Here is a 12,524-nt window from a genome sequence, read left to right on the forward strand (position 1 = left end):
CTTTTGAATTCATTACTTTATATTGAACTAGCGGGGTCCCCGGCGTTGCCTGGGTGTGTGTAGGTGGTGTAGTAAGGAACCCCGAAAAAAAAAAAAAAAAAAAATGGAGTAGCGGGAGGCGGGGGAGAAATAAAAACAACAGTAGACAGCCCGAGTGGAAAGAGTGTTAAAAAAAAAACGATGTTAAAACTTTAAAAAATTGGAAAAACAAAAAACAAAAAAAAAACAGCGAACATGATGGAAAAATAAAAAAACGACCGTAAAAAATGGCATAAAAAGCCAGTTTCAATATTAAAACTTAAAAAATTGAAAAAAAATCTTACATCACGATTCGAACGTACAATCTTAAGATAATGATGCTGCTCCTTAACCGACTTGGAATGATTTTTTGCTACCCCTCCCTGTAGAAAAGTGTCCTGTTGAGGGTGAAGGAATTAATGTTTTTAGCCAATTTTTCGATATTTGTCATCTGAAAGGTTGAGCTTCAAAATGATACCAATCTCGTGAAAATCCGTCACCTCTGTTGAAAGTTTTTGCAAGACATACACATTTTGCCTTTTATATATATATAGACTAGTGGGGGGTACCCGGCATTGCCCAGGTGTTTGTAGGTGTGTGTGTTTTTGGGTAAATGAAAACAAAAATCGTTGGTTGTTTTAAAAAAAAAAAAAAAACGAAGCCTTGATGCAAAGTTATAAAATAATAAAGTGTGAGAAAAAAACATGCAACTTGGCAGGTGCCCGTTTTTGACGAGTTGATGATGTCAACTTTGAGTGCGGGACAGTGTTTTATTTACCGCGAGTCTGTTCGCTTCTTCTTTTATGCGAAAAAGCTTAATGCACATGAGGCGATCGAAAAATCTTGAATATTTATCTTTTGAAAGTCAGGCAAATTAAATAGACAGATGACCCCGATTGTTAACTCGTAGATATTATTTAAACGTGATATAAAAAGTTTTAAGAAGAAGTGAGTTGACTGATCACTTCTCGGAAAAAAGCCTTTCTGGGAAACAAAAAGCGAACATACATAGATTTTCGCTTTTATATTTATAGAAGATCATCAATAAAGAATTGGTTCTAGGATAATAAATAAGAAATCTACATGAATTAAAATATAATATTTATCTATATTCTATGACCGGGCAATGCCAAGCGACCTGCTAGTACTAATTAAATAAACTTGCACTTAAGCACTAAATCTATAAATATAAAAGCGAAAATGTGTGTATGTATGTGTGTTTGTTTGTATGTATGTATGTTTCGCAAAAACTTTCCACACGGGTCACAGATTTTCGCCAGATCGGTATCATTTTAAACTTCCAACCTTCGCCTGACAAATATCGAAAAATTGGCCAAAAAAAAAAAAAAAAATCCTTTACCCTGAAATCAGTAGTTTTCTACAGGGGGGAGGGGGGGGCGATCAGCAAAAACTGTCCTCTCATGACGAGTTCGCTTCTATGCATGCGTCATACAACGTCGTAACCTGATTTACTTTAAATATTTGAACAAGTGACACAATTTCGGCGACGTTGTCTTAGAGTGCAGCCTTATTATCTAAACATTTTGGGTTCGAATCATGGTGTGAGATGTCTTCTTATTTTTTTTTTTTTTGATTTTTTTAAATTTTAATATTGAAGCAGGGTTATTTAAACCATTTTTCACGTGTTTTTCAGATTTTTTAACGTTCGTTTTTCTGTTTTTTTTACTTTGCTTATTCATAGGTTTTCATCAACCCCCCCCCCTGCCCGACAACCCCCCCCCAAAAAAAACAACGCTTTTATATTTATAGATTATCATCAATAGAGAATTGGTTCTATAATAATAAATAAGAAATCAACATGATTTAAAATATAATATTTATGCATATTCTATGACCGGGCAATGCCAAGCGACCTGCTAGTACTAATCAAATAAACTTGCACTTTAGCACTAAATCTATATATATATATAAAAGCGAAAATGTGTGTTTGTGTGTCCGCTAAAAACTTTCGACAGACACAAAAATTCACAAACGCGGTATCATATTGAAGCTCCATCCTTCGCACGAAAAATATCGAAAAATTGGCCAAAAACGTTAATTTTTTCACCCCGAAATCGACAATTTTCGATGGGTGGGGGTAAACAAAAACGGTCCTCTTGTGACGACGACCGGTTCTACGCATGCGTCAGATGACATCATGACCGAATTTACTTTAAATAGTTGAAGAACTGACTAAATTTCATGTACGTTGCGTTAGCTCAGTTGGTTACCGCGTTGGATCATTATCTAAATGTTTTGGGTTCGAATCGTGGTGTGAGATGTCTTTTTTTTTTTCGATTTTTTAAATTTAGATATCGAACCAGTGTTATTCAAGCCATTTTTCACGTAACGTTCGTTTTTCTGTTGTTTTTTTTACTTCGCTTATCCACCCCCGACCACACACCCAAAAACACCCGGGTACCCACAGATTTTTAAAATTTTAATATCGAAACAGGCTTAAGCCATTTTTTTTTAACATTCATTATTCTATTTTCTTTTTTTTTTGTTTTTCAGATTTTTACATTTAACATCGTTCGTTTGCCTTACGTTAGTTTTTCTTGTGTTTCTTTTTTTTCGATTACCTCCCCCCTCCCCCAACTTAAGTTTTAACGTTCGTTTTTATGTTTTCTTTTTTTAATTCGCTTATAACAAACAAACCTGGTTATTGATCTCATTAAAAACAACTGCTGAATAGCTATTGCTTACGTTGTCATTGTCGTAACGCTCGCACAAAATCTTCCGTGCGGGCACCTGTCAATTTTGTTCTTACTTAAATAAATTCAAACATCTTTCAGTAACTCATTCTGGCTGGCCGAACGGTTCATGTTTTTTCCACATTTTATTTTCTAACTTCACCTCAGGGCTTCGGGTTCGATCCTACCAACTTACCAACACTTTTTACCTCTCCCCTTTCCGTTTCTTTTTTATTTAAGAGCACATACACCTCCAAACACCCGGGCAACGCCGAGTACCCCCGCTAGTCTATATATATAAAAGCAAAAATGTGTGTGTGTGTGTGCATTTTTCTGTATGTCCGCCAAAGGCTTTTTTCCCCGCGGCTTCTCGGTAGGCTCACTCCTTAAAACTTTTTATATGCTGCCTAGATGATAATATGTACGACTTAACAACAGGGGTCATGTGTGTATTTAATTTGCCTGACTTTTAAACGCTATTTTTTTCCCAACTTTTAGATCGCCGCGTGTTTCTTTCACTATTCGATATAAAAAAAGCAAAACTGGATTTGAACTGGCCAGTTGGTCTCCAGAAACGTTTGGTCAATGTCGGCTTTTCACCGTCATATCAAACAATTGGTTTCATTTGGACAACACTCCCCTAATAAATCGGGGAGCTGCTTTTCCTCCCCAAAGTTGGGTTTTCACGTCATGAAAAACTGTCCCGCAGAAAATGTTAACTGCTGAATAGCCATTTCTTACGCCGTCATAAATCTTAACTCTGCCACTTCTATTTGACCTCATTAAGAAGGTACCTGTCAATTCTACTTAAATAAATTCAAACGTCTTTCACTTACTCTTTCTTGCTGGTCGAGCGGTTAACGTCTCACTTTTTTTTTTCCAACTTTGCCTCGGCTTCGGCCCTAACTATCTACCAAAACATTTTTTTTTTTATTTAAGAGCACACACACTTCCAAACACCCGGGCAACGGCAGGTACCCCCGCTAGTAAAAAAAGGCAAAAGTGGCATGTGCATTTTTTTTTATGTCCAAATTTTATTAATGGATTTATTTACATCGACTTTTATAAAATCCACGCTATTCCATTGTGTCGCATGTTCGTTCGGCTTTTTAGTATCAATCAGGTGAAACTAATGAAGCGAAGACAATTCCTTGTCTTTCCTGTCGGGGACATCCAGAAAGCGATCAGCTTTAATCAATGCGATGAAAACTGTCATATCAGACAATTGCTATTCATTTAGACACTACCCTTTTTATGGGGAGCTGGTTTTCCCCGAACATCTTGGGGAAACAAAACAAAACCAAAAAAACTGCCTCGCAGCCAAAGTTAAGTGCGGAATTTCATTCTTCCATGGCATCATTTACGCACCTGTCACTTAAGTTTTTAATCGTTTAATTTCAACCATTCTCACATCTCTGCCTTCTTAGTGTTGTAGTAACATGTCAGGCTTTTTTTTTTTTCGGTTTTGCCTCAAGGATTCGGGTTCAAGCCTACCTACCTACCAAAACTTTTTTTTCTTTTACACCTAAAAACACCCGGGGCAACACCACTAGTATACTGTAAATTCTAAAAACTGTATTTCTGTTCATTGCTTGAAAAACTCAAATTTATGTTTTGCCACCTGACAAATTCTCTTGGCATTCTGTCAAAATCTTTCTCCAAATTCAGATTCTTCTTAGTAAGATATAGCTTTTAGAAATTGATTTCCAAACTAAACTTTTTCTGCCCAGGTCTTTATCCCTTTTTCTCTCAAATTCTTCCTTATCACTTCCTCCCATGTTTTCCTTGGCCTTTCCCCATTAACTGAACCTCCTATGTCATGTTCTACATCTCCATGCCCAAGAACTTTTATTCATTCTTTCAACGTGACCATACCATCGAAATCTCCTGTCCAGCACACATCTCCCTATACTTATACAGATTTAATTTTCATTTGATGTCATCAGATATAAGTTTTTAAGACTCACACATCCATCATATCATTCTCATATCATTTCTATCCATGCACCACATATCTTCAACCCTTATTGGCTAGGTTTCACTTTTATGAATCATCACATACACATGTCATATAGTCTTCACTTGTTCAGCAATGGTAACGCTCTGCTGGTTAGTAATGATAGAAATATTCTGAACTTTTAACACAACTTCAAGCATTTCTATTTCTGTATATTGATTGAATGACCTTCACTGACTATTCGCTTGCTCTAAATAATGCAACGTTCACCAAACATCAAATGTCGTTAGACATGCATTAATTTGCATATAAACGTATCAACAGCCCTAGAAAAACATTATAAAGAGATGTGGTGAGCGCGAAAGACGATACATCATGAAAAGATGAGTGTATGATGGCAATATATATATTTTTTTAATTTTTTTTTTTTAATCCTAATTTCACCAGACAACAAAATCTTAGCATTCTATAAAAGAAAAAACTTCCTCTAAATTCATAAAAGCAAAATACAGGTTCTTCTTACTAAGGCACTTCTGATGCATTTATCTCAATAAAAATAGCATCACTAGCGGAGGATGGGGGCGCCCAGCTTTGCTCCGTCGTAAAATACACTTAAATAAATTTTAATTTGTCCACATTTCGTATATATTATTATAGAATCGTGATTTCAAAAGCAAAAAAATGTATTTGGGTGTCATCAGCTAGAATTGAAACTGAAATCAAAACTGTAGCATTCAAAGGTGGTGACGTTACCACTGTACCAACGTGACACACATATGAACTGATTAAAAATAAACTATGATGAATGTACAAAATGTATAACAATTTTTGACCCTTTAAATCATTTGAGGCCCCTAGCACCGCTCTGTGACTTTTAATTTCAGAAGAGATAGAGTTTGAAAAAAAATGGAAACATAGTTTTATAAATTAAAAGAAATGTTGATTGTCTTTCTTTACTTATCGTTATTTCCATGAAAAGTGCTCAACTGAGCTCCAATTTGATTCCTTCTTGTAAAACATTCACAGCAAGAACTCCTCTCACTACCACAACTGAAAAGAACCTTTCTTTCTTTCATTTATGTGCCTCACAAAAGAGACGCTAGTCTTTCTCTACTCTATCGTTATTTCAATTGAAGATGCTCGACCAAATTCCAGTCTTTGCTTTCTCCTTGTAAGAGATTCACAGGAAGAGCTCGTCTTTCTACTACAACTAAAAAAAAGTCTTTCTTTACTCCATGTGTGTAGCATTAGGCAGATTTTTTTAGACAGCTTCCTGTCTTCAAATATACTGGCAACACGTTATTGTCATGACTACACCATAAGCAATCAAATGTACTTGATACCATTGATGAATGGTGGTACTCTCATAGTGTTACTCATCTTTTAGATGACAATCATTCCAGTCTTATTAACTTTGATCAAAGAAACTAGAGCCACTTGATGAAATGTACAAGGTAGAAAGATAAAATTGTTACCCTAAACAAAACACTACAGCTTTATTTTAAAACTTTTATTGAAAAAAATCAATTCAGGTAACTTGATTATCTGAACGAGCTGACATCTATTAAATGTAGCCGCCTTCAGCCTTAATCACCACCTCGATACGGGTTTAAATCTGGGAGCATGCCTTTTCCACAAGCATTAGTGACAGTTCGGCAAATACTCAATGGATGGTAGTGATCAGGCTGGCTTTGGTATTGTGAGAGGTCATGTTGGTGATGTTTTTTAACGTTTGACCAGACAAAGTAGTTCAACAGGTTCAGGTCGGGGAAGGGTGGGGCAGTAAGAGAAGGGTACGAATCGTAGCACTCCTTCTGAAGCCAAGCCTGGGTCTCTCTGGACTTGTCAGCTGGTGCCGAGTCCTGCTGCTATACGCTGGGTCTGCCAGCCGACTGCACTAAGGGATCACCACACTCTTCAGCACATTTAGGTACACCTTGATGTTAACTTTCAAGCTGACTTTGAAGATGTGAGGTGACATGATGTGGCCCTCACTTGAAACCACACCAAACACCATAACTGTGGCCTAAAACTGTTTTCATCAACCTGGTCAAGTCCCTGCTATTCGCGGCAATCCAGCGATGCATTTTGAGGATGCTGGCAATGGTCCCGTTGTCATAACTTGGATCGGTAGAAAACATGATTTGTACAGCAGCACATCTCGGATCTAACTCACTAAACATTGTGTTACTTTCAGACATAAGAAATCACTCCTATCGCTCTTGGGATTTGTATACAACTGGCCAACTAGTAGATGGTCTGCAACATAAAAAGAAAACTGGTTTTCATCAAACGGAAATGGAATCATGTTGTCTTTTCTACAGCAACAATTTTATTGTTACACCCTGTAATTGGCCTCCCAACAGAAAAAAAAAAAGCAAAAGAAATGTATAAATATAGGTTATGGTCTTCCATTGCTAAAATAAAGCTGGATTTTAATCGGTAAATTAAAATGAAAATCTGTTTTATGATTTAGAACTTATTCAAATTTTGTAAATTAAAATCTCATCTTTTTCTTTTAACTTCAGCTGGTCTCAAAAGTGCCTGACGCCGTTTATCAATGGCATCCATGCCTGTACTTATGATGAAAAACATTGTATGAATGAATGCGAGCTCGTCTTCAATAAGGTAACATCTGCAAACACGCAGGAGATGGTTCGTGAAATTGGAAAGAAAATGGAACGAAAATGTTAAAGATTTTTTTTGTTTTTGTTTTTTTATAAAAGCAATTGTCAGCTTCTAGGACACACATTGGGCAAATTTTAAATTTGATTAAATAAATCAGCCAAAATTAGGAATATTATGTGAAGGGTGTAATATGTTGTGATAAGGATAAAGTGAGGCATTAAGAGAATGTTCATTTTGTGCGTCGAAATTTAAAAAAAAAAAAAAAAAGTATGATCGCAAATTAACTATCATTATTAGGTTTCAAAAAAGAAATGAAAAAAACTACAAATGTAATACTTTTAGGCTAATAATAAATTTACATTCCATTATAAATTTTGTTTTTAAAACATGATTTTAAAATAAAAAAATTTCATTAAAACAAAAACTTTTTCTTTTAATCAAGAGATTTTACCAGGATTGTGCAGTCAAAAAATATAAGGTCCGATTTTGACTCCTAGAATTTCTAAATATCCAAGTCTGACTCCTTTTTTTTTTTTTATCTTTTTGGTCCCCTGACAAAGGAGGGTGGACCTGTACATTCACCCTTGTCTGTTCGCACTTTTCTCAATAACTACACCTTGAAATTTTTTGAAAATTTGCACAAACATTATACGAGTAAAAAAGTAACAGAATGGATTTTCCGAGAAAACTCTGGTTGCCCCCCCCCCTCACAGGGGGTGCCTTTCGGGTTAAAATGGCTAAAATTTAATACTTTTGTGCATATTAAAAAAAAATTGATGCCTTGGATTTTATAAAACTTTCTGAAAAATTGTAACTAACTGATTTCTATATAATTTTGTTTGTCTATACTTCATGATAAATCTTGGTTGTGCCCCAGGGGCTCTTTTAGGGCTAATAAAAACACTCCATTTTTGGGACTATTTTATCATATTTGTCCAAATTTTTCTGTGTATGTCTATTTAGCAGTTTTGCATGGTGCTGAACTCAAATTTAAATATGTTAAGCCATTGGGAACTTTTGGGCCTAATTGTGAGGGGGGGGGTCAAATGATGGACTTGGTCATTTTTATTTTTATGCCTCGTTCACTATGCACTCATGGGGGACCATGTATGCTTCATTTGTTTTTTTTTTTTGTTTTTTTTTTTTAAATATTCCATAATTAATTTAACATTGAATCAAAAAAAATCTGACTCCTGGAATAAAATTTACATGCAAGTGTCTAAAGACGAGATTAATATGGTTAATTTTCATGCAAGATAAAAAAATCTAGCTTGTGAATGAGCAGGGGAGATCTTTTTCTTTCGCCTGAACCAAGAAAGCAGTCAGTTCCGATAGAGAGGGCTAGGTACTTTATGTGTATACGTATACATTTTAAAGACGGAATGAAACCCCAGAGATTTTTAAAACCTGTTCATATTTGTCAACGTTTTTGTTTTTAATGGAAATCGCTCTAAGGAACTAACAAGAATGAAAGACAATTATTGTAAAGAGAGATGCTTATTGACCTTAGTCTTGTAAAGACCAAAGTTGTAGTTAGGAGGAAAACAGTCAGCAGGAAGACAGTTCAACAAGTTTGAAGTTTTTGAAAGAAGCTACTAGAACATTAATACGTTTATGAAAACTTGTTCAGAAGAAGGGACGATGACAACATTGCAACAACCTGGAAACAGACTACAGAAATATGACGAGTTGATTCTACCAATGAAGTAGATGCACTGTGGGAACTGGAGAACATCACAAGTACGTTTCACTCTGAATCAAAAAAACCTCCAACTTAAAAATACAGGATTTTACACAATCTTTTATGCATAAACATTAATGCTGGTTAAATTTTTAAAGCATTATTCAAATATTTAAAAAGAAATTTTAATCAAAAATAAAATTTAATACTTTTTTATGATTTTTTCGTTACACAAAAAAAAATTCTACCAATTTGATTGAAAGATTATAGTTTTTATTACAAAGAAAAAAAAAATATATAAATTGAATTCCAAAACAGAAGAGACCAATTTTATAATACAAATGAAAGGTAAATATCAATAAATGATTATTTCTGTTCAGTCAATTCATCACCCATGCCAGAGTTAGACACAAAGTCAACTTTTGATGTGAAGAAAAAAAACAGTGACTCATTAAGAATTATGAAATGTGATGAGACTTACCTTCACCGGTTCAAGGGAAACAACTCCAATTGTTTAAAAAAAAAAAAAAAAAAAGAATTCATGAATTTTTGTTTCAGAAAACCATATCGATGCACATATTTTGAAAACAAAATAAAACCTGATCACAAAATGTTAAAGGGGAATTATATATATTTTTTATAAACATTATTTCAGAGTAAAAGTAGATTATTGGGCTAAGGCAAGATGATGAAAAAAAACTTCTTTTTTTTTTTGTTGTTTGTTCGGTTAGAGTTCCTGATTTCTAGAGCTGAACTCGGCAGCAAATGTAGATCATCCTTGGTTGGATATATAGTTCTGATCTATTATAAGCACTGTTTATTTATATATATATATATATATATATATATATATATATATATATATATATATATATATATAACTCCTTCAGTCTTTGTTTGACAGACTATGGATACCCACGTAGGGGTGCCTGCATGGGAAATTTTTGTGGCAGGAGCTGTGCAATCTCCAACCACACCTCTCCTAAATCGACATTGTTAAATACCAGTGGCAAGTGAAGTGCATGTACAGGGAGACTGGAAATAAATGCCGAGATAAACAGAGAGCACATACAGCGCCTAGAATTCCCAAATGGTGATCTGACGAGAACTGGTGTGTCAAGTCGATTATGCCATATATATATATATATATATATATATATCACATATATACACACACATTTGCAAGTCACTTTATATATATATATATATATATATATATCACATATACACACACACATTTGCAAGTCACTTTATATATAATATATATACATACACACATTTGCAAGTCACTTTGTGTTGCTTGATCCTAAAATACATTTAAATATTTTAATTTATGCAAATTTTGTATTTATTACAAGGTGGAACGATAAAATTGTCACCCTAGAAAAGACATGATTCCATTTCCATTTAATGAAAACCGGTTTTCTTTTTTTGTTGCAAACCATCTACTAGTTGGCCAGTTATGTACAAATCCCAAGAGCGATAGGAGCCTTCTATTGTGTCTGAAAGTAACACAATGTACAACGAATGAGATCCAAGATGTGCCACTGTACAACTTATGCCCTCTACCGATCCAAGTTATGCCAACAGGACCATTGCCAGCACCCTTAAATTGCAATTCCGGATGGTTCAACACTTAAGGGTACAACTTAACAAAGTTTCTGGCCACGGTTATGGTCTTTGGTGTGGTTTCAAGTGAAGGCCACATCATGCCACTTCACATCTTCAGAGTCGGCTTGAAAGTCAACACCAAAATGTTCCTGGATGTGTTAAAGAGTGTGGTGATCCTCTGGTGCAATCAGGTGGCCGCTGGCAGACCCTGGGTGTGGCAGCAGGACTTGGGTCCAGCCCACAATTCTTAAGAGACCCAGGCTTGGCTTCAGAATGGGTGATACAACTTCGTACCCTTCTCTCACTGGTCTCCCTCCTTCCCCAACCTGAACCTACTAGTCTACTTTGTTTGGTCATACATCAGGAACATCACCAACATGACCTCCCACAACACCAAAGCCAGCCTGATCGCTGCCATCTGCCGAGCTCCTCCTGGCGCTTGTGGAAAAATCATGCTCTCATTTCTGGACCTATATCGAGACAGTGATTGATGGTATACTATTATTAAATAAAGTAAAAAAAAAAAAAAAAAAATTGCTTTCGGCATCAGAAAATAGATACATTGTGTGTGTGTATATATATAAATAAATACACCTTAAAAAAAAAACAACAAAAAAAACAACAGAGTTCATCATAAAGAAGAATCTGAAATTATTAGAGTCCATACATAATTTTGTTTTAAGATCCTGCATTGTGGAAAATAAAACCCACTCTTTCCACTAAATATGCGATGACTGTCAGTCACAATGTGATTAAAACCAATTTGTACGAAAGTTTCCTTCTAATAGTTTTTATCATATCAAATCTTGAGAATTACAGTTGAGCAGGATGAGGGAAGCTAGCCATCACCATGTGTAATAATAAGTATGAAAATGATGCATCTGGGCCGTTCAACCATGCAAGAATTCACTTAGCATAATAAAATTAACCTGGCTAGTATGTCTTTCTGTCGACAATATCAAGAGAGCTGACAGCGGTTAAATGATTAATGACAACATGAGTTTGAATCCAATTTGTTCCATAGAAATACTTTCACTTAGGGTGTTGGCAACCTTCACTTGGTCCCTCCTGATGTATTTCTACAACGAATTCTAACTAGAAAGATATCAGGGAAACAAATACCAACAACAATCATTTCATTCGAAATGAATGATGCTCAGCAACAACAGCATCAACACATGGAGGACGTTAAGCGTGATAATTACAAGAGTAAATGTGGCTGAGGCCAAGCATATCAGATGCTCAATGGTAGGGTAGCATCAACTACAAACCACACACGTTCAGATCACAGTTACCTCCAAACCAACATCAAATTTGGAGACACGCATATCAACATCAAATTTCGTTAAAAATCTAACAAGACACATAAAGTGTTATTTACATCGACAGTCAAAACGTTTGTTTAAATCTACTGCAGTTATTGCTGCAACATTTTCTGACAAACTGAAGCATGGAGCAGAAGCACAGAAGAATGCTTTCTTCAACTGCGGCAAAAGTGACAGTGGTACATTCTTTATGCCAACACAGATTGTGACTTTGTGGTCGAATAAAAAAATTCCTTGAAAAGTAGATTCCCATTTATGTTGTACATTAAAATTATGTTTCCTCATATCAGCCGCTGCCGAAGAACAGATTTTTGTTTTTTTTAAATGAAAGTTTTGTTTTTCTTGACTTCTTTCTATTTAGTAGAAATCTTGCCAATGTATATCAAGAAAAAGTCCCTTCTGGTTTATACTTAATTTCAGTTTTATTTTTAATAAGAAATGTTATCAAAATATTTTTTTGGTCTTTACTTTGTTATAATCTTTTCAGAAAAATTTTAAATCAAAAATATTTTCAAAGTAAACAATAAAACTATAATATATATAAAAAGTTTCATTATCACATATTGGTCCCCTGACAAAGGAGAAGTTGGACCTAGTAATTCACTCCTGTT

General features: G+C 35.0%; 1 protein-coding gene across 1 annotated transcript in view; it reads left to right on the forward strand.

Moving 5' to 3' along the window:
- The window catches only part of LOC145294116 (acyl-CoA dehydrogenase family member 11-like), a 71,217-nt gene extending 61,702 nt beyond the window's left edge, over positions 1–9,515 (forward strand). The window contains exon 13 of the mRNA XM_080141214.1: positions 7,197–9,515. Coding sequence (XP_079997340.1) covers positions 7,197–7,362 — 166 coding nt within the window. The 3' untranslated portion in view covers positions 7,363–9,515. The remainder of the gene's footprint in view (positions 1–7,196) is intronic.
- Positions 9,516–12,524: the final 3,009 nt, after the last annotated feature.

The sequence above is a fragment of the Euprymna scolopes genome, chromosome 15, assembly GCF_053919585.1.
Source record: "Euprymna scolopes isolate OS-2025 chromosome 15, ASM5391958v1, whole genome shotgun sequence".
Classification (NCBI taxonomy): Eukaryota; Metazoa; Mollusca; class Cephalopoda; order Sepiida; family Sepiolidae; genus Euprymna; species Euprymna scolopes.